The sequence below is a fragment of the Notolepis coatsorum genome (genome assembly GCF_963971535.1).
Source record: "Notolepis coatsorum genome assembly, chromosome: 7".
In the NCBI taxonomy this organism is placed as follows: Eukaryota; Metazoa; Chordata; class Actinopteri; order Aulopiformes; family Paralepididae; genus Notolepis; species Notolepis coatsorum.
Genome location: NC_140171.1, coordinates 34,262,626 through 34,286,428, shown reverse-complemented (window position 1 = coordinate 34,286,428; position 23,803 = coordinate 34,262,626). Strand labels below are relative to the sequence as shown.

The following is a 23,803-nucleotide window of genomic DNA, read 5'->3' as shown; positions in this document are numbered from 1 at the left end:
TACATCAGATTATGTACAATACAGTCACAGTAGCCTACATCTGATTATGTACAGTACATTGCACCTTTTGACTCATCATATTAAAATAATTATCCCACAACATGTATGCATTGCATTGCACAATAGTCTTGGTGCATCTAGCAGAAAAATTACTGTATGTGGGAAAAACTCTCTGTATTGTAAACCAAAGTCCTACTAAGCACTAAAATCACAATAATAATTTGTGACAAAAACACAATCATTTCTTAAGTGTGCTTTTACATACATCTTACATTGTCACAATGCCCAGAGATAATCTGCATATAAAGTGCAAAATCATAACTTCAAAAAGTAAACCTTTTACTGCAGTATATACAAATTGCAGTAGTGAATGGTTATATAATACATCCATATTCATAAAGCATTTATTTACTGTGTGTCAAAACTATAGACACAATGTTTCATTTCATTCCTCAATACCCTGAGGCCCAAGTATGGAAGTAATTAGACAACGGACCATTTAAATCTGTTTTAAGTTGTCAGACGAGTGGTGTTCCCACATCTCATTATCTAAATACTGTGTATTAATGTTGTGTACATTCATAGTTAAAGGAAATAGAGGCTTGTTACTTTCAGTTGATGTAAAACATGTTCACGATTTTCATGATTTGAATCAATACAATTGCAAACACGGTATGTTTATGTACGGTGGGTTAGGCTGCTCAAAAAGAAAAATTACTGGTGTGATTTTTTGTTATGTTAGAACGAAGCCTTCAATTATAATATGCATGAGCTCCACTTGTAGCCAGATGTCCCCTCTGTTGTCAGTACAGATGGAAGGGACGAGCTATGAAGAGAAATGCAGCCTTGGGTTATTTTTTTCCCTCTAGGTGGGTGAGAGCTGAGAGGGCAGGAGACCCTGTGGGTGTATGGAGGCAATTTACATAAATGCATCATCCAAGCCATACTGTAGTAGGATATCACGTTGTTAAGCCAAACAGGAAGTGAAGCTTTAAATAACACAACACCGAAGAGAAGTTTCACTAAGCAAGCAGAGTGAGATCACCGGTGGCCAACAGGGTTGTTAGCAACAGTGTTCTTGTCGAGGAGTGAACAGTGCATGCATGTAAAGGCCAAGATGACGCCCCTTGAATTCAAATTTCCGTCTGTCTAACGGTAGTCACTTGGAGTGGCTCATGGACTTACACACTAGTGTTTGATCCCAAGCCAAACAGCATTAGCTCATATCCTCATCACCGTGGGGCTAATGTGTGTGGGTTTGGATGAGTCAGATATGTCTGCCTGAAAAAGCATGTGCAGGAAATCTTTTTCAGAGGCAAAAAAAAACGAAGCAAGAATTCCATTGCAAATTCTTACAGACTGAAGCCATTATGTGTAAACAGGACATGGATACTGTACACTGAACAGTTCTGGCTGCTGTCAGACCAGAGAGCTCGTTAAAAGGGATGTTAAGACACGTCCTGCTTTCAAGGCGTTGTGGAGAAGTCCTGCTAGCATCTCATATTTGACACCGACGTATCTGTTTCGTTGACTCAGAGTCAAGACCCAAGTTTCTGCTGCTCTCACCACAGCTGTCTTCCTGTGTAGTTTATTGGGGCTGTGGGTATCTGAGGGAGACAACAGTTGTAGTTAGTAAATTCATTAGTAGTTAGTGAATTCATTAGTTAGTGGATTCATTAGTTAGTGAATTCATTAGTGGATTCATTAGTTAGTGGATTCATTAGTTAGTATGTGTGTATGCACATACAAGTGTTTCAAGTTTATTTGTCACAAAAAAAGTACAAGTACATTGCAGTGAAATGCTTCCACTGTGTGACCCCCCCCCCCCTATGTTGGTTGCTATTATTATATAGCGAATCAATACAAAACAACTAATTAACCTTTTAAATGGGTACTTCACCAAAAAACAATGCTGATTTATTTTGCACTTAATCTCACACACACCAGGAAACTCTAAACCGTTTTGCACACATTAATTTAGACAGTTATATAGAGTAATAACTCTATATAATTAATATATAATTAATAATTATATTGAATATGGCCACCAGTGATGTCATCTGGGATATAATATTTGTGTTAATTACAGCACCATGGAATGATGTAGATGAAAAGAATAGCAATCCCTTGTCTTATAGGGACTGCTAACCTATCATTTCATTGAGCTGTAATTAACACAACACATTCAATTCAATGTCCCCGATGACATCATGGTGGCCATATTCTAATAAATTTACTCTCAATAACTGAACACTCAACTAAATTAATGTGTGCAAACCTATTTAGAGTTTTTGAATGTGTATGTGCAAAATAAATCAGTGTTAACTGTAAAACTTTACAGTCAGAACTGTAACGCTTCCCCCGGTCCTGTGGGACCAGCCGGCAACCCTCTGCCCGGTTCGGTTGGTCCAGGACTCACAACCCCCCTTCAATACACTTCACACTACAACATTGGCAACCGGTGGGCTGAGCCAGATGTGGCAGATCTGGCATCAGCTCACGCACCTAATTAACATTGTCATCTGCCATTTATGTTTGTTATAGTTCGTTGTCTATGTTGTCGTTGTTGTTTCCATTTTGTTAGATTTGTGTTCCCCTGTCTGTGTTTTGTAAATGTGTTTTAGTCTGTTGGTCTCAGTTTGTTCTATTGTTATTGTTTTCCCCTGTGTGTTCTGTGTTCTGTGCTCTGTGTTCTGTTAGTTTTGTCTACCACACCTGTGTCCTGTTTGTAATTACCTTTTGTCTCTAATTAGTGTTTGTATATTAAGTGTCTGGACCAGCAGAGACTTGCTGGTTCATTGTCTAAAATGTTACCTGTGTATGTCAGTCATGTATCCTGTCTTGTGAGTAAAACATTGTTATCGTCACCACGCCGTCTCTTATCTGCTCATTTCAAGCTTTCTCTCGTATTCACTCTGCTATCTGGGTTCCAATCACCATGCCGAGTAAGCGCACTCGTAACACAGAACAGTATAGGATCTTGTATCAGCTTCAAGCCTAGTCCTGGGTAGTACATTAGGCTACTTATGTTAGCTGCTCTGGTGTTTACTAAATGTTGGTCTTTCACCTGCTGGAGCGTGCGTGCGTGTGTGTTTGTGTGTGAGAGAGTCTGTGTTTTTTACCAGTCTGTCATACTTACTGGTCCACCGTTCATGACAAGGGCCATCTCAGTGGGCTGGTAGACATGGCCTCGGAAGGGGATACCCGGACGCATGCTCCCCTGGTTGCTATGGTATGTTCCACCTCGGAGAGCTGAAAGATCAGTCAGGGTGAGACCATATAGGAAATTTGCTGAATTTAGGTAACTCTTGTCAAGACACTAACCGTTACAAAGGACTCACTTGAACCACAACCATACATGCAAACTGTGCCTCTAACTAATCACAACTTGTCAAACCTATTAAAGAGCAGTTCACCCAAAAATAAAATAATAAAACCTATTTCCCCCCCTTACCCAGAGTGCTATCTATCCATCATCGCTTTTGAGTTTTTCAAATGTATTTTGTTGGTGATTTGTGTGCCACAAACTGAGTGCCATTCAGCTTCATTGTCTTGGAGTGACGGCAGGTACTACATCTGGCGAATGTGAATTTGAACTATAGATGCTAATAAAGGCGATTTAACAGTCCAGCTGGATCTTGACTGCTAATAAATGGTGGCAGGTGGCCTGGGGGAACCAGACAACCAACCAGAACCAGGCAACCAACCAGAACCAGACAACCAACCAGAACCAGACAACCAACCAGAGCCAGTGAAGGCCTCCCTTCAGTTCCCTCTTTCCTTTCCTTTGTTGTTGTTGTTTTTTCCTGAATTGTTTTCTTTCAATCACCAATGTTACGTACTACCCATCAATAACACATCTAGCTGGACCGGTAAGTCTCCACCATTAGCATAGCTTAGATTCACATTCACCAGATTTAGTTAGGATCATGTTAAATAACACATGGAGGGATAGAAGATATACTGTATGTTCCCGTATTAGACCTATTGGTTAGCTTTAGAATTTGTTAGCTTTAGCTCTAGTGCAGGGGTTCTCAAACTTTTGTATACCACAACCCCATTTTATTTCTGATATTTTTTGGCGTCCCCACACTTAATGTATCGCATCATTTTAACGTGGAATTAAGGAATATAAAAATAAAAGCTTGAACTTGATCATGTATATTTATTAGAACATTTTATTACAGCACTGTTATCAATACACATTTATAAAACGAGGCATATTTAGCCAAAATATGTTGCCAGAACCTTAAAAAGAAAAAATAATTCTTGATAATATTTCTTTTTTTAATGCACTTGCCAAGCACTACCCACGACCCCACTTTGGGTTGCGACCCGTAGTTTGAGAACCACTGCTCTAGTGTAAAGCAGCTATAATTATTTTCTGACCACTAGATGGGAGCAAGGCACAATTGTTTACACAGCACTTATTCTTTTTCTCTCAAAATGAAAGCCTTATTTTTTTCTTGCCAAAGGGATCAAGCGCCTTGGGTATGTGAAAGGCGCTATATAAAGCCAAGCCATTATTATTATTATTATTATTATTATTATTATTATCATTGGAAATACATCATGCACAAACATAACACTGCCTTGATGGCACAATGTTGTTATACCTAGATTTGCTGAAAGAAATGATCGCTTATACGTGCATGGATTGCTAGAGTTCAATTACAATACTTACTGTACAACCTTCTCTTGGTCATTTCCTGGTTGTTAACACTTTGAATGCCGACGACGACTATTCTCGTTTTATCGTTGAGTGCCGACGATGAGAAATGTCGTTTGATTTTTTTATTAGCGATCTGAATTCATATTTCATCAACCGAGTCTCCCGTTGGTACGCGTGTAGCTTATTCCCAGCGGAAGAGTGCGTCGCGTGCTTCCGCGTTTTCTCTGATTGGCCATGACGCCCATGTGACCACGGCAGCGCGAGAGAGCTGCATCGCGGAAATAGGCTGTCTATTGCCTCGCGCTGCAGCGCGGAAATAGGCTGTCTATTGCCATTCTCTAAGACAAACTCTAACCTTAACCAGCTCCTTAACAGCGCCTAAACTTAACCCTTCTAACCTTAACCAACTCCGAAACAATGCCTAACCTTAACCTTAACCTTAACCATGCCTAACCTTAACCTTAACCATAACCAACTCCGAAAGAATATTGCCATTCTCTAAGACAAACTCTAACCTTAACCAGCTCCTTAACAGCGCCTAAACGTAACCCTTCTAACCATAACCAACTCCGAAACAATGCCTAACCTTAACCATAACCAACTCCGAAACAATGCTTAAAGTTAACATGCCTAAACTTAACCGGCGAACGAATGCATGTTAAAAAAATAAAATAAAAAAAATTGAAGGGAATCGAACTTGTGGACCACAGGATCCACAGCACGGCACGATTATACTGGGAGATCCCTGTGGGATCTGTAGAGGTGGAGCCAACTGGCTCCATTATGCTGGCGAGCCGTCTGATGATGAGGGATCTGATCGCGAGACGGAAAGCAGCCTGGAATATATATTTACAGCAGCCAATAATCAATCAATAAACGCAATCGATATTTGGAATGGCGATCAGGAATTGGAATAATCTTTTTGGAGAACATCTGATCTAAGGTAAGGAGTCGGGTTTTGTCAACAAAGAAAAGCAGTGGTGAAAAATGATTTTTACTCAAGGAATGTACTTATGTACAATTTTGAGGTACTTGCATTTTACTTGAGTATTTTCATTTTAGGGATCTTTGTACTTTTAGGAAATATTGTACTTTTTACTCCACTACATTTATCTGAACCTATCAGTTACTAGTTACTTTGAAGACAAATATTTTGCATATAAAACATGGCATAAATTGATGAAGATGATGCACTTTCAAATGTTAAGCCTGACAACTTCAAGAGGACGTAATCAGAGCCAGTATAACTGGACCACATCACTTTATCATAACCTTTAGAGGTCAATGGATCAAGGGTTGAATTCTCCCATGTTTGTGGAATACACAAACCTCATATAAAATGTGTACTTTTACTTTTGATACTTAAGTACATTCAATATCATATACTTTTCTACTTATTAACACATTGGTTGCCAACAACGAGAAATGTCGTTGGCCGCCATTTGTTGGTTGCCAATAACGAGATTTCTCGTTATTTAATCGTTATTACTTTTATTAGTGATATCCATTCATTTTTCATCCGTCCAGCCTGACATTATCATTGGGAATGGCTCTGAGCTCAAAAAGGGCAAATACCGCCCCCTATCGTCTCCCGGATGATAATGCACATCATTGGATTGGATTGAGTGAAAAAGTGCATCAGAGAAAAACTCCGCCCCAGGGTTTCCCCACCTCTGGCAAGCAGTGTCGTGTTACCAGATACACTGGCGAGGCTGGAAGTAGCTTGGATCATGCGTTTCGGACTATAACGTTGGATCAATAAACGTGATCAATATTTGGAATGGCGATCAGGAATTGGATTCATCTTTTTGCAGAACATCTGATCTGAGGTAAGGAATCTATGTTACCAGTTTTGGTTTAATCAGAGTTGTTTTTCACATATTTCACAACGTGTGTGTGTGTGTGTGTGAGAGTGTGTGTGTGTGTGGTGTTAGGCACTGCGCCCGCTTTTGTATCGTGCATAAGAACACAAATACTCTCGATAATCTAGCGTTTATTTGAAAATGATTCATAAATCAGCCGGAAAATTACAACGTGTTTTGTGTATTCCAGTAAATGGCTATTTTCGCGGAATTTCTCTGAAATTACTAGAACTATCTGAAACTATACTCGTATTCAAAACGGTATAAAACGGAAATTTACTGATTAAAAAACAATCCGTTTTGTACATGTTGACTGCAAGCAAGTCATTGATAAGCGACGGGTGTATTAGACACATAGCCATAATTTAAGATATAGTTTATGCGTTCGCAAATGTGCTCGTCCTCCCATTCATTAACGTGGTAATTTTTACACTTTCAGTGCCCAGCAGGGGGCGCACATTTAGTGCTTGAATGCCCACCATCCACTTCAATGTTAGCATTAATATCGCCTAATCTATGTTTTAAATTATGGCTATGTGTCTAATCTGCCCGTCGCTTATCAATGACTCTTTTCCAGTCAACATTGTCGAAGCTAGAACGTTGTCATTTTTCAGCCTATTTATGAATCGTTTTCAAATAAACGCTAGATTATCGATAGTATATGTGTACGTATGCACGCTGGTGCCGTGAGCTGAAAATCGATTCTCTTAGTTCCTGATCGCTCGCACAGTCAAAACAGCCATATCACATATAGGGGAAAAGCTTATATCTCCGTGAAAACAGGTCTGATTATCCTAAGACTGGTAAAATAGATTCTTTACCTGAGATCAGATGGTATCCAAATGGATTATTCCAATTCCTGATCGCCATTCCAAAAATCTATCCTTTTATTGATCCAACGCGTATACTGTAAAACACATATTACACGCTGTGCTGAGGGTCCAGAATGAATCTGATCGGCTCCGGTTACATGCGTGAGAAGTAAAATGTGGATTCTGGAGTTTTTTTTTCTCATCCATTTTCATTGAGTCCAATCCAAAAGGGTGCATTACCATCTGGGAGACGATAGGGGGCGCTTTTTTCACATCTGAGCGCCTGGTGGGGCAGCGTGTATGCTTTTACCAACCCAGTTGTGTTTCCGGGTTCCCGTTTTGCGCTCTGATTGGCCACTGACGCACACGCGTACGCCCCCCCCTCGCTATCGCCGCTGGGGCGTGAGATATGAAGACAGATTTGCCTGGGTGTGTATTGAGCCGTACTGTATTGTACCCATTCTGCAATCTGTTAAATAAAGTTTTCATTCATTCATTCATTCTCCTCCCGATGTGTTCGTTCAACTCGCGATGGGTACAATACAGTACGGCTCAATACACACAATTGTTAAGGGGATGCAGACCAGAGAAAGACTTTTGTCTTGTTTACATCAGGTTCATTCATTCATTCTCCTCCCGATGTGTTCGTTCAACTCGCGTCTCTGCGACCAGCCGCTCTATCGGAGATAGGATCACATTGTGTCATGTTTTGCTAGAGAGGCGTATATGTTTATTATTCCGAATAGATCTACACGGGCTTATAGCCTATAATATGTGACATTTGAAGCAGGCACCACTGCTGTTGTAATTGTCTGGTAATAGCTGTTTCGAGTGTTTATTATTGGGTTGTTGTCGCATTCCTTCCTATACCCAGGCAAATCTGTCTTCATATCTCACGCCCCAGTGGCGATAGCGAGGGGGGGCGTACGCGTGTAGGTCAGTGGCCAATCAGAGCGCAAAACGGGAACCCGGAAACACATCTGGGTTGGTAAAAGCATACACGCGGTGGGGCAGGCTTACCAACGGTAGACTCGGTTGATGAAATATGAATTCAGATCGCTAATAAAAAAAATGAAACGAGAATTCTCGTGATGGGCATTCAAAGTGTTTGGAGGACAATTGTATCTGGGTATTTCTTACTTTTACTCAAGTTAAGAAACATTGGGCCTCATTCATGAAGCGATATAAGAACAGTTCTGTATCATTTGGGGCTCTGCTTGGCATCACTCTGCACTCTCTCGCGTACGTGCACGCGCACTGAATAAATTCCACAAATGTACCTTTAATACCAGTATTAGTCTGACCACACCCCTCATCAGCTTACCTTCATAAGCAGGTGTGTGGTCACCTGCTCTCCTCCTTCTCGCTTTCACCACAAGGAAGTGCCTGGTAGTACCCCACTTGACGTGTTGTTAGTTGAAAAGAGTTTACATTGTGCTTAATTTTTTCTTCTCTCACATCTGTTGTAAAGAAAAAGTTTGGGTCATAATGTATTCCGCGGAGAGTAGACCCGCTAGACCTACTCTTCACCAGTGGTTCTCCATTCCCGCCTCCGTCGTGCGTCTTGGTGCTGGGCTGTTGCCACTTTCGTGGTTGCCGACCCAGCCCAGGAGACAGCCGATGGATAGTTTGCCTCTCCGAAGAGCCGAGGAGTCGGTGCCGTCGCTCCGGCGATGGCCTGATCTCGACTCTGGTTCTTCTGGTTCCGGGGAATCGCCCGTTGGTGAACGGGGGGTTGTCTTGGAGCCAGAGGATTTGCGACGCAAACTTTTCGCGTCTGCCCGTTCACGTCGCAAGATGGTAGCGTGCAGACGCGAACGGCCTGGGTTTGGGGAACTGCTGGAGACCAGCGAGGATGCGTCTGGCTCTGGATTTCCGATGGAAACTGAGGACTTCATGGAAGAGGCGGACGGATTCTTGTATGATGGTCCCGTGGAGGAGAGTATCCCTCCTCAGGAGACCCCGGAGGGGGGGGAAATGGCTCCATGGGGCTCCCTGTTCGAGGATGTCGAGGAACCACCTTGGCCTCATCAGCAGGATGCCCTACTGTCGGCCACATCAGACTGTGGCTCCTTAACCAATCGCAGCCTGCTGCATGTGAGGGATGCGGGGTCGGTGGAGGAAAGTCCGCAGGGGGAACTGCGGGCTTTGTTTCCCGAGCTCATGGCGGTAGCCGCTGCCGCAAACGGCGTGCCGCTGCCGCTGCCATTGCCTGCACCTGTCCCTGATGATCTCATAGGTCATCCCTGGCAGCGTCCCCCAGTGAGAGGGGTGGACGCTGTCTACCCATTTTTCCCCTCGATGGGGGCCTATGTTCGTCGGGGTCAGGCGGTGTCCAACATCATGGGACTAACTCCCACCTACGTACCAGTTACGCGGGTGTCGGGGTTAGTCAAAGGTATGGGGGAGGGCGTGCCTCGGCTTGACAGTCCGATGGCCGCTCTCCTCTGTCCGGATATGGTGTGGGAACCCCTATGCAAGCCGGTCCTCCAGGCGAAATCGGCTAGGCGATTGGCTTATTGGGGTGACCAGTCATTCATCGCTGGTACACAATCGCTGGCTGCGGCGTCTAACATCGCCCACCTGGCTAGATTTGTATCGGGGATCATGACGGGCGGCACGGATCTGAACGAGGTAAAATGCGATCAGATCACCCAGGCTGCGGGAGCTGTCCTGCACCTTTCCCAGGTGCTGGCCATAGCCATGGGGAAAGTGCGCGCCCTGGCCACCCTGGGCCAGCGTCATCTTTGGCTGGAGCAGGCCCGTGTGCCAGAGAAGAAGAGAGCTCCTCTTCTGACGGCCGCCCTCTCCGACGCTGGTCTGTTCGGGAAGGCCCTGCGGTTGATGACCTCGACATGCAGAGAGATGGCAGAGGAGAGATCCATCCTCCAACCCCATTTTCCGCCTCCCGTCTTTGCCGGTGGAGTCAGAAGGCTTCCGCGACGTCGAGCTGTCTCCGTCGCCGCTACCACTGCCTCCGCCGCCGCTGCTGGCCCTTCCAAGAGGGCCAGGGGAAGAGACGGCGCTTCTGCCACCGCCGGCCCATCCACGACCGGAGGAGACGGTAGGGAACGTCGTGTCCAGCAGACAGTAACCTACCGTCCCTCCGGGGCTCCTCGGGGTGGCAAGACTCGAGCGGCGCGAGGTGGCTGTATCCCCTCTCTTTTACACCCTCCCCGGCCCCTCTATGATTTTGTGCCTTAAAAAACATTATAAATAAAGAAGTTCCCCGACATAAGGGGGACTGTGTTTTGGCCGAACGAACTGTGTGTTTCTTCAACAATTCATATGGTGGGGTTGTGTATATATGAATCTGCACTTTTACGTTGTGAGATGAGTCGTGTTGTGTTACGAGGTTAAGCAAGGTCTGCAACATACACTCAGTAATAGGTTCTATTAGCTTGATGCTCCACATGCAGGTAGAAACTGGTGTTATTCCATTGCTTGAACTAATATGTGTCTCACAATGCTGTGTTGTTTAGTTGCAGTAATACTCGTACACGCACATTCCACGGCCTAGCCGTTACTCTCGGTCAGCGTTTTTTGCTATGTACGACATAGTCAACGGGTGTAGGATTCACATAAAAAAACCAACCCTGAACCCCACCGTCATAGCCAACTATCGTCCTGTCTCTCTTCTCTCCTTTCTTTCTAAAACACTTGAACGTGCTGTATCCAACCAACTTACTGCTTATCTCTTACAGAATGACCTCCTAGACCCCAATCAGTCTGGCTTCCGGACTGGCCACTCCACAGAAACGGCCCTCATTGCGGTCACAGAGGCACTTCACTTAGCAAAAGCGAAAGGCCTCTCCTCTGTCCTGATTCTCCTAGATCTATCTGCAGCCTTCGACACAGTCAACCATCAGATCCTCCTCGCGGCCCTCGCAGGAATGGGAGTGGCTGGATCTGCGCTGACATGGCTGACATCATACCTCAACGACCGCTCCTACCAAGTGTCATGGAGAGGGACTCTGTCGGCCACCCGCCCCCTCCGGACGGGTGTCCCCCAGGGCTCGGTCCTAGGACCCCTTCTCTTCTCCCTCTACACTAAATCACTGGGTAACATTATCACGTCTCATGGCTTCTCATATCATTGTTATGCCGATGATACTCAACTCTTCCTCTCCTTCCCTCCCTCAGATATCCACGTCTCTGAGCGGATCTCGGCCTGTCTGTCCGACATCTCCGCCTGGATGACGACCAACCACCTCAAACTGAACCTAAGCTAAACAGAATTGCTCCACCTGCCGGCCAAATCCTCCCCCCTGACCGACCTCTCCATCACAGTCGAGAATGCAGCTGTGACCGCGTCCCCGACCGCCAAGAACCTTGGTGTTGTCCTCGACGACCAGTTGAACTTCTCTGCTCACATCGCAGCGACAACCAGAACCTGCAGATTCCTCCTGAGCAACGTCAGAAGGATACGCCCCTTCCTGACAAAAGAAGCCACCCAACTCCTCATCCAATCAACAGTCATCTCCCGCCTCGACTACTGCAACGCACTGCTAGCTGGCCTCCCGGCCACTGCCACCAAGCCTCTTCAACTCATTCAAAACGCAGCGGCCCGCCTGATATCAAACCTACCGAAGTCGGCCCATGTCACCCCACTTCTTAGGGACCTGCACTGGCTCCCCATTGCTGCACGTATCCGCTTCAAGGCCCTCGACCTAGCATACCGTGCAGCAAAGGGAACCGCTCCTGCCTACCTCCGGTCAATGGTCTCTAACTACACACCCTCAAGACCCCTACGCTCTGCATCTTCTGGCCGCCTCAGACCTACTCCTATCCAAGCTCCCGGAGGGTCATCAAAGAGAAGCCGCCTATTCTCAGTCCTTGCCCCACAATGGTGGAATGAACTACCCATCTCAGTTAGGACAGCCGAATCCCGTCCAATCTTTCGCCGTCGACTAAAGACTCACTTCTTCAACCATTATCTGAAATGATTAAAAAAAAAAAAAAAAAACCCTAACCCTAATCTAACCCTGACTAACCTTACTGTCATGCACTTGTCCTAATAAACTAACCTACACTGTAACACGCAACACTTGATGAACATTGTTACTCAGCTGATAGAGTTGTACCCTTCTTGCTGTCTTGTCGTACAGAACTTGTAAGTCGCTTTGGATAAAAGCGTCAGCTAAATGACTAAATGTAAATGTAAATGTAAATGTAGGATTCACACACATGCGACTTGTGTTTTGTTGTAAATCCTGTTCACTTTTGTGGGTAGCGGGCATTGTATTAGCTTATGCTATGCATTGCATTCTACCGGAGGTTTTCAAAATGGCTACGGTTGTTTTTCCGTGTGTAGGGAACGAAGTGTGTTTTCGTGAGGGGGTGTCGAATAAACCCCTCCTTTCCCACTTGATTGGTTTAGGGGATTTTTGATCTCTTCTGCTGAGCCAGTCAGGGCCGAGCCGGTGGGACGTCTTGGCAGGGGGGGGGGTTATTCTGCCAACTCCTATTACAAGACAGGAGCCGGCAGGATTCCCCGCCCGTTGTAGCGGTGTTGCTATGGCGACGCCTTCCATGAGTTACGGTGTCTTAAAGGTGTCGAGTTAGGGCGTAGGGCTCACAGTTCTGCTGCGCCCGATTTATGTGTAAACTTGAGTCAGTTGGTCACATGACTCACAGTTGGCATATCTTTTTCATGACTATAAACTCATGTGGGAAGGTGTTTCTGGGAGGGTCTGGTCTTACACTCTGATTAAAAAGAGTGACTGGATTAAAATCATGTGAAAACAGGTTTTTTACTCCCAGCTGTGCAGTTGGTTCATACGGGTGATGCTTTTTCTTTATTATTATAAAGAGTTGGATGTGTCTATATGGATTGGAAATGAGGGTCCCTGATGGAAACAAGACTAACGTCTTTCTCAGGTCTGCCTCCCCTTAACCAATTGTGTGTATTGCGCCGTACTGGGTTGTACCCTTTCTGCAATCTGTTGGGTAAAGTTTTCATTCATTCATTCATGGAGTTGATTGCATCTCGCCCCTCTTGTCGTTCCCCTGGGCATCTTGGGGATTCAATAAGATGGTCTAAATAGCCTATTGTTGATGTGGGTATGTCAAAACGCACACATAGTGCTAGCTCAGGATGTTCTGTTGGACATTGGCTGACTGGCGCGCCTTGATTGCTTGGGGTTAAAACAGCGTTTTTATGAAGCAATTGGGATGGGGGTTTTTTCCTCTTCCGACACCCTGTGTGGTTGTCGATGGGTTCCCGTTCATATCAGGGGATGATAACGGAATGGATCTGAACATATGGGGAAGGGTCTCACGCCCTGGGGGTGGGCCGCCGGGCGCGGTTCGTACCGGAACGTCTGGGTGGCGCCTTCTTTTTATGTTTTAGGATCAACACGCATATCTGCCCCTTCTCCTGGGGTTGGCAGGTCGGCGTGGTTAGGGCACGGGACTGGTTCTGGTCGCGCTGGTCCAGATCAGTTACACCCGTTGTCCGCTGGGGATGCAGATCTGCTGTTCTGGTACCCTGAGGGACTTGGGCTTTTTTCAGGGGTAAAAAATGCTAGGTCGGTCCGGGTGTCACAGGGTTGAGCGTTATGGAACCCTTGTTGGGTACATTGTATTCTACACTGTCGTAATGGCTTACGGCCGTGCCAACCTGTACGCGCCCGATCTCGTCGGATCTCGGCCGCCATGCAGGTTGGTCTTGGTTGGTACTTGGTTGGGTGACCTCCTGGGAATACCGAGTGCGGGGTGCTGGGGCTGGTCTTCCATTTTTTACGCTCTTCTCTTACGCATGGCGAAGAGGGGCCTGTTGGGGTGGTTTTGGCCTCCTCGGGGGACCCTGTGCTCCCCGTATCACCGGGCCCGGTCCGGGGTAATGTTTCGTTGACCCGTAGGCCCGGGATAACCCTGTTGGAAACTGGAACACGGGCTGCGGCAGTGCCGCAGGTGTGTTTTGGGTTTTTTTTCCTGAGGGGTTATGGGACCAACAATTGCATAGGGTAACGCCTGGGTGGTTGGTTCTCTGGTGTGTTGCTGCAGTGTCAACTCCCGGGTTCACCGGTTGAGGGTGCCCCTGCACGTTCATGACGTCTGCCAATCGTGTCAGCCTTCTCTGTGGAGGCTTGGTTATGCGACAACGCCAGCATACGCCCCTTCCGCCGGGGCGGCTGTGTTCAGCTGTCCTTTCTGGCGCCTGTCTCGTCCGCAGTCTCCAGGCTAGGGTTAACAGCCTATTGCCTGGTCTTTTTTCCCGGTGCACTACCTGCTTCCGTTGGTTAACTCTTGTGTGTTTACGGCCATGCTGTCTGCCTGTTGCAGGGCCAGTGTGCCAGACGGTGTACTGTTGGGGAGGACAGGGCCCGCTCGGCTGAGGGGCCTTTGTCCGAATACGCTGGCGATGTGGGGGGCGGGGTCACTAAGTGCCCACCTGGTGGGGTCTTGATGCTGGCATCATGGACTTCTCCGGGCCCCCATTCCAGGGAGTCCAGTCCTTTTGGTGGGTCTGGGTCTTCCTTCGCGCTCCGCTGCTACGGCCTTGCCACGGGGTTGGGTTTGCCCTTGATCCCGTGATTCTGGGGGCAGTAACGAGGTTGTTTCCCTCTGTTCGTTCCCGGGTGGCATGCGGGTTGTGCGTGTGTGTAGTCGTGGGATCAAGCCACGGTCTGCTCACCCTGTGCGTTGAGTTGCTTGAGTGCCTCTTCGCACGGTCGGGTCCGTCGCCCTCCCGGTAAACCTCTAATAGGGGGGGTGCCCTCCATTAGGGGGGGTCGGGGGGGCTCGGCCCTCCCTGTTCTGTTGGTTGTGGGGGGCCTTCAGCGGGGTGTATTTGTCGGCCAGTGGCTCCGCTTGGCCTCCCTTTGTGCAGAGTGATGCCAAGCAGAGCCCCTAATGATACAGAACGTTAGGTTATGACTATAACCAAGTTCTGTTAATTAGGGGTGACGCTTGGCATCCGACGGCCGCTGCAGCCCTTGACCTCACCTTGTGGTGAAAGCTTGGGAAGGAGGAGAGCAGGTGACCACACACCTGCTTATGAAGGTAAGCTGATGAGGGGTGTGGTCAGACTAATACTGGTATTAAAGGTACATTTGTGAAATTTATTCAGTGCGCGTGCACGTACGCGAGAGAGTGCAGAGTGATGCCAAGCGTCACCCCTAATTAACAGAACTTGGTTATAGTCATAACCTAACGATTTCGTTCTTATCTAGCATTTCCTATCATGTTTTCTTATTGTTGCTTTTCTCTCAGGCAAGACCAAATTCTAAGAGTGGTCGAGAGCACTCTTACCCAGATAAGAAACTCTTACCCAGATGAGAAGCATTTAAAAAAGCCTACCATTCCTAATATTAATAATACATCAGATTTATATAGTGCTTTTCCTGATGCTCAAAGACACTTTACAAAACAAACAATACAATACAATACAGTTTTAGTAGATACAATAAAAAAATATATATAAAAAGGTGAGAGAGGAAGGAGTTCATGCAGGTTGAAAGCAAACCATTGGTCAATTGCCCCCAAATACGACTTTATAAACCCAGAACTTTTCAATAATAATAATAATTATTATAACTTATTGCGTGCATTCTTCTTCTGAAATGGATTATATATTGCTGTTAGAACAGTTAGATGCTGGCTGCCCAGGCGTATGCATAGAATGCATATTTACAACATCTCCTCTCCTCTCTTCTCTTCTCTGCTCCTGCAAGTTCTGAGCGCATTCTGTGTTTTAGCCACAGGGACCTTTCAGAGAGCGATGACAGGTGACAGATCCAGTATTTCCCAACCTACTGCGCGATTGGTTCTTGACAAGCGCGCAGTCGTTCAGTATTGACAACATTTATTTTGCACTATACAGTACGCGGTATACGTATAAGTACAAGTATAAGGGCTAAATCCACAAAGAATGGATTGCATGGAGCAAGTTGCACCCTTTCTTAAAATTCATTATGAATTGAAAATGGGGGACCCTGATGTAAACAAGACGGAAGTCTTTCTCTAGTCTGCATCCACTTAACAATTGTGTGTATTGAGCCATACTGTATTGTACCCATTCTGCAATCTGTTAATAAAATTTTCATTCAATCAATCACCGTGCAGATTGATTGATTGAATGAACATTTTATTAACAGATTGCAGAATGGGTACAATACAGTACGCCTCAATACACACAATTGTTAAGGGGATGCAGACTAGAGAAAGACTTTTGTCTTGTTTACATCAGGGTCCCCCATTTTCAATTCATAATGAATTTAAAGTAAGGGTGCAACTTGCTCCGTGCAATCAATTCTTTGTGGATTTAGCCCTAAATCTTTATTTGTCATCAGATTAACACACACACACATGCGATGAGCGACCCACAGGAACACACACACACACACACACATGCACTGAGTCGCGAGTCATGAGACGTGTGTGTGTTTGTGTGTGTGTGTCATTTTGAGATCAGTCGCAAAGCGCTTCCTGTTGAATGGATCAGACAGCGATCAGATGCCGAAACTCGGCAGTTTTACACACGCCTCATTCGCCTTATAAGGAGATGGCGGGCGAGTCTGTAAGCAAATGTTTTGAGCGTGAACGCGCATTTGAATTTAAGAATGAGTGGGATTCATCATGCAACAGACCTGGGTAAGAACAGATTTGGACGTTAAGAATGGCTTGATGAATGTGGCGGTGGCTTTTCTTATTGTTCTCTTAACAGACAGGTAAGCAAGAATATAAGAAAAATAATAAGAGAGTATTGTTGAATGAGGCCCATTGTACTTCTTCCACCACTGAAGACAAAATGATGGAATAACCACAGACTGGCTGCTGGTGGAGCAGGGTTGATTGAGTAGGACATCATGACTCAATGAGACCCTCTGATAGCAGATGGTCTTAAGAACCTTTGATAATTTGAAAAATACTGTCAGAAAATAATTATTGCAGCAGCAATGTTTAGTTTACAGTATATGTTACCCCTAGACAAGTTATGATTAGTTTACAGTATATGTTACCTCTAGACACGTTATGATTTGTTTACAGTATATGTTACCCCTAGACAAGTTATGATTAGTTTACAGTATATGGTACCCCTAGACAAGTTATGGTTAGTTTACAGTATATGTTACCCCTAGACAAGTTATGATTAGTTTACAGTATATGGTATCCCTAGACAAGTTATGATTAGTTTACAGTATATGTTACCTCTAGACAACTTATGGCTAGTTTACAGTATGTTACCCCTAGACAAGTTATGATTAGTTCAGCAATTCAGAGGCCTGGGTCATAACAAAACATATAACAAATACACAAGTAGCCTACACATTCTCAGATACACACACACACACCCACGCACACACACACACACACACACACACACACACACACACACACACACACACACACACACACACACACACACACACACACACACACACACACACACACACAGGAACACACACACAGGAACACACACACACACACACACACACACACACACACACACACACACACACACACACAATACATATAATACATACATGCACTATGTTCCTCTATGGAAAAGGCATGGTTGTCAGCGAAGGGCCGATGAGGGAGGGTGCGGTGCTCTTCAAAGTGAGGAAGGGGTGCCGGGCTGGTGTCGAAGTAGTCATGTGGGGGAGAGGGAGATGACCTCCTCAAACACATGTGTGCCTCTGGGACAGCGTGGAACAGCAGTAAGATCCAACCCTGCATGACCAAGGCCAACGACAACGCAGGCTCGTCCCACGCTTTCGTGCTCGCCTTTGCCCCTCCCCCTGACCGCTCCCCTTTCCCCTTTACTCTCAGAGCCTGGTTGCCATAGAGATAGAATCCCAGCCAGCCGACCCACAGCAACGCCGACGACAAACAGGACAGGAAGAGCCAGACGCCGTCACACCTCCACCTCCGTGTGTCACTCCACACTTCTCCATCCTCCTCCCCTCCAGCTCCCTCCACCTCCATCTCTGTTCCACACAGCACCACCCCCAGGGACAGGCCCATGGCTATGAGGAGCACCCCCAGGGTGTAGCTGCAGGTCAAGGCAAAATCTAAGGGAGGGTAGTCGCAGGCCGGGTGGCCTTCCCTGACCACGGTCAGCAGGACCCACTCTGCGGAGATGATCCCCTGGACCAGGGCCAAGGCCACGCCGAGCCCAGCCAAATAGCTGCCCGCTGGGCTGGCCTTCCCTGCCACCAGCCGCCTCAGCCTCAGCCCCTGGACCAGCAGGCAGGAGAAACAGAGGGCGAAGAGGGGCCCCCAGAGGGCCCTGCGGACCACGCAGAGGGCCTGGCTCTTCCCCACCATGAAGGCCAGAGAGAGAGAGAAGAGCCCCAGAAGGGTTGCCAGGAGCAGGAGGAGAGGCCCCAGGCCGGAGCGCCTGGCCGGGTCAGAGATAGAGCGTATCTTGGCCAGGAGGAGCACAGAGAGGACCAGGGAGGTTGTGGCCCCCCCACAGGCCACGGCCTCCAGAACCACCCCCCATACAGACTCCAGGTCACACAGCACGCGGTACGAGAGGCCCACGTCTGCACTGCACCCCCGTGGAGGAGGGGGGTGGGAGGAGCCACAGCCAATCAGGCAGAGGAGGAAGAAGATGACAGGGCTGGCAGCCATCTGAGAGAGACAGGAAGAATGGAGTGATACAAATAAAGAGAGAGAGAGAGAGAGGTGGAGATGTGGAGATGTGGAGGAGGAAACAGGGTATAAATTATATGGTGCAATTTTTTGTGGGATACAGAGATTAGAGGGACAAATAGACCCATAAGAAAATGAACAGTAAAAAGATAGTATTATTACACCGATTATTATAGAAATACTATTGTGAATCACTATAGAAATAATGATATGTAGTATTTATATGGTCTTAATAAAAGTACAGTATGTATGAAAAAACAGTATTTCTGTGATAAATCTATCATGTGTATGAAAAACAAACAAAGAAAATATATACTATATCTCTGTAATGAATCTGTATAGTGTGTTTAAAAAAAATTATAGGTTTAGCTATTTTTGTATGGGGAATATGGAATATTCAACAAATAAGCAGTAAATTAGTGATACATTGTATCGGTTTACACTATTTCCATATGTTACAACATGTAATAGCCGTAGAATTCATTTAAGAGCTTCAGAGATGAATATCGCACTCTCCTTTTCAATCTCAAAGTACGCACGCATACAACGCACGCACGCACACACACACACACACACACACACACACACACACACACACACACACACACACACACACACACACACACACACACACACACACACACACACACACACACACACACGCACACACACAGCATGGAACTGCTCTCAGTTGCCATAGCAACGAGGAACAGCGTGGGCTGACTACATTCTATACTGGCTTTTCATGAGATGAGTAACAGTACACATTGTACAGTACTACACAGTCAGTCAATCACACACACATCACGACACTGCACTTCACATGCACGCACACGTGCATGTACACAAGCACGCAGCAGATACTACTGATTTCATCGGCAGCACACCCAAATCATGTAGAAAGGCAACAATTAAGATGGTAAGCTCACCTTATGAGTGGACCTTGCTGGTTGAGTTAATGGCTTTGGAGAGGTGTCATCACTGTCTGCGCAGAGCAGCAGCCAAAGTTCTTATTTCAGTCAATGAAATCTTCAAGAAAGAAGAGCAGAAAGAAAAGCAATCCCATTGCATTTCGTCAAACGTGTTCGGTATTTTCCTTCGTCAACAAAAGTACACTTTATGCCACTTAATAATGTATTCTGTCACACAAGGTAACATGTTTTCATGTGGCAGTGCATGTCTGACTGGTCCCACATAGACTCCACAATGGTGCCGTCGTGTGGCTTGGTACTTCACACACACCCACACAGCCAAATCTATCTCTCTCTCTCTTCCTTTTCTCTCTCTCTCCCTCTCTCCTTGCATGCGATCCAACTTTCACCTCTGCCCACCCACACACAAACAGGGCTTGTGAATTTCTACTGCCCTCGTCTTGGCAGGGGAAAAAAAAACTGGATATAAGTTGAAGACTATCGACACTCCTCCTCCAGGACACAATCCAGCATCAGGCCTGCGGCTGCGCTGCACACCTTTGTCTCTCTCTCTTGAACTCTGGTCCGTCTGGTCCGGACCAAACAGCTCTGGTGTGAAAGCACCCTTATTGTCGCCGGGCAACTGCATCCTCCCTCCCCACATGTGGTAAGACCGTTGCAGGCAACGAAAGCCACTTGAACCGTGCGTACATCTTCAGTGTCCACTGGGGGGGGGGGGGGGGGGGAAGAGAAAGAAATAGAAAACACTAGACAAAAACAAAACAAATATCTGGAGCTGGAAGGAGCCTGGAGGGATCGCCTGCTTCAGAGTGAAGATGGGATGAGGGAAAGGGGGGAGGAGGAGGGCAGGTGGTGGTTCTAAACACAGGTGAGTGTGCTGTGTCCAGGTTAGCCGCCCTATTAGAGACCGTCCCTCTGGATGACATGATTCAGCCGAGCCGAAGTCTCTGTTTAGACCAGGCTAATCCTCACCCTCCAACCCCCCGACCCTGCCGTCTGTGACGCACAGAGATAAACACACCTGAACTTCATTCACACACCTTTCTCAAGCTGATAGAAATCTTCATCATTGGAATTCACAGTGCCGGTGTGTATCGGATTGATCAATATTTGTGATTATTGGTTTTACTGCGATCATTGACTGAAGTTCATAGTTTACCCACCTTCTACCACTGCATCACTGGTGACAGAAAGTGTGTGCGTGTGTGTACGTGTGTGTATGTGTATGTGGGGGTCTGTGTATTGTACGTGCGCATGTGTGCAGCATGCATGTGTTTGTATGTCTGCATTGGCACGACTTTCAGATGGCGTTGAAGAACAAAGTGTTAAGCAGCTCACTCTGGAGAGGATATGGCCGCGATCCAACTACCAGTTGTACTGGATAGTTGTGGTGTACAGTAATGCCTGTGGTAGATAGACACTAGTGATCTCAATTAAGCTTACAGGAAGAACATAGACCTGCTTTTAAACAAGAGACAACGGCTGGAGTTGTGGTCCCAATGAACTGATCCTGTTCTACCAGTGAAGTTTCCTAGTAAGAGGGTGTGTCTACTGGCATACCGACAGCAGCTAGGACTATTTTTGGTCTACGATTAGAGTGTGGGTGTGTGTGTGAGTGTGTGTGTGTGTGTGTGTGTGTGTGTGTGTGTGTGTGTGTGTGTGTGTGTGTGTGTGTGTGTGTGTGTGTGTGTGTGTGTGTGTGTGTGTGTATGTTTTATACCCAGTCCCTTACGAATTGACTTTGTTTATATTATATACAGTATGGATTTTAAAATAAGGGGAATGCTATGCAACAGGTGTGCATGATATGCATTATTGTACATTTTGTGTGTGTGTGTGTGTGTGTGTGTGTGTGTGTGTGTGTGTGTGTGTGTGTGTGTGTGTGTGTGTGTGTGTGTGTGTGTGTGTGTGTGTGTGTGTGTGTGTGTGTGTGTGTGTGTGTGTGTGTGTGTGTGTGTGTGTGTATCTGTGTCTATCTAGAGAAGGAGCAGGAACGTTGACGAAGCAGATAAATGCTGACTGGCTCATAATGACATCAGCACTAATCTAAGTAATCCTATGGTTGCTATGTTCACAGGCCTACAGGGCCAGGTTAAGCATGGGCCATCCCATAATCCTGGCCTTGTCCTGCCTTCCTCCTCTTCCTCCATTCTCCAAACCTCTCCTAACCCACTGCAACTCTCCCATTCATTCACTCACTGTTCTGAATCTCGGAGAGCAATAGTTCTCAACCTGTGGGTCGGGACCCCCAAGTGGGTCATCAGATGATTTTGGGGGGTTGCGGAAAGATATACAAATACACTAGGTTTATAATTGTTGGTATAGATGCTTGTTCCTTTTTAAATAATATCTGAATGCTAAAGCCCTCCTCCAATCATCAATCAAGTTAAATATCCTGCAAAGGGAAATTAAATGAATTTGTCAAATGTCACCATTCTGTTTATGCTTGTCACGCATCCCTCTATTTATAGGGATTACAAACCAAAAAGGTTGAAAAACTATTGTCATAGAGCAACACAGAATTTCATTTTTTTATGGGTTAGGGTTTTCTCCTCTTTTTTTCTATTTTTTCTCCCATCCCAATTCCACTGTGCCAATTGTCCCCTCCCCTGTCTTGAACGTTGCTCGCATATACCCCCCACTGGCCGGTTGTAGGGAGGATAGAAGCCTTGCATCACGTGTCCCCTCCGATACACGAGGAGGCAGCCTGTCACATCTTTTCACCTGCCAGCGCGGACTCTCATTGGCGAGGTGTAACGTGTGGGAGGCTCACACTACCCCCGCCATTTCCTGTCTCTGCTGTGGAGGCGTCCCCAACCGACCTGTAGGAGTCGCTGTCCACAACATCCAGATTACCACCCATCTACTTCCACCCGCTAACTCTGCCAATTGAGTTAGTATGACGGCTGGCCCAAGCCGGAGGCAACGCCGACAGCCGGAGTCGAACCCGGTGTCTCTTGCGTTGGTGACGAGCGCAATGTCCGCTGCGCCACCCAGCCGCCTAGCAACACAGAATTATATAGATAGGATAGATAGATGTGTGGATCTCTGGGGTCATTCTGGGGTCACGCATTCATCTTTCTCCTTTTTGAACTAATGAATTCCTCCAAAACAATCTTCTTGCACCATGCCAAATTCTTATGTGTAAATGTACATGGAGAATAGAAGTGAGTCAATTTCAGTGCAAATTACTGATTTGACATAGTTATATCAATGTATCAACATCATCTTATTTATTTGCTGTACTGTATATATACAGTATATTTATTCTTACCATATATATACATCTATTCACATCTGTCTGTACATACCTGCATATCATCCTCTTACCATATATACATCTATTCACATCTGTCTGTACATACCTGCATATCATCCTTTTTACATATCTGTAGATACTGTTACGGTTCACTGTTCCCTGCCCAGATCCCCCCTCCTACTCCTCACTTTCCCCCACCTGCTGGACAATTCCCATAATTTACCCTTGGACTACCCTCACCAGTGCATACCCTCCTGGTGCACTGGTGGCTCTTTATTGTTTCCATGTTCCTCTGTGTCCTTCCCCTGCTACTGTGTCTCCGGGTGTGTCTCTTGCCCTTCATGTTCCCCTGTTAAGTGTTATGTTCCTAGTTGTTAGTTTCCTTGTGTTGTTGTTGTTGTTGTATGTTATTGTTATGTTACTCTTGTCTAGTGTTCAGTCCTTTCTGTGTTAGTATCTTGTCAGGTTGTTTCTCGTTTTGCTGATTGCCCTGCTGTGTCCCATGTGTTAATTGTTCTCCCTATATCTGCTGTGTGTTTCCTGTACTCCATTGTTGGTTCGTTGTTTGATGTCCTTGTTCCTGTTTATGTTTAGTGTTCCATGTTGATGTTCCTCGTGCTTGCTCATGCTCTATGTATCCTGTGCCTTGTCAGTAAGTG

General features: G+C 46.1%; 1 protein-coding gene across 1 annotated transcript; it reads right to left on the bottom strand.

The window, feature by feature from the left end:
- Nucleotides 1–1,562: 1,562 nt before the first annotated feature.
- gprc5bb (G protein-coupled receptor, class C, group 5, member Bb) lies at nucleotides 1,563–18,932 on the bottom strand (the record flags this gene model as incomplete). The annotated part of the gene is made up of 3 exons (XM_084318638.1): nucleotides 1,563–1,607; nucleotides 3,140–3,252; nucleotides 17,837–18,932. The coding sequence occupies 3 exons, from the start codon at nucleotides 18,930–18,932 to the stop codon at nucleotides 1,563–1,565; spliced, it is 1,254 nt and encodes a 417-aa protein (XP_084174764.1).
- Nucleotides 18,933–23,803: the final 4,871 nt, after the last annotated feature.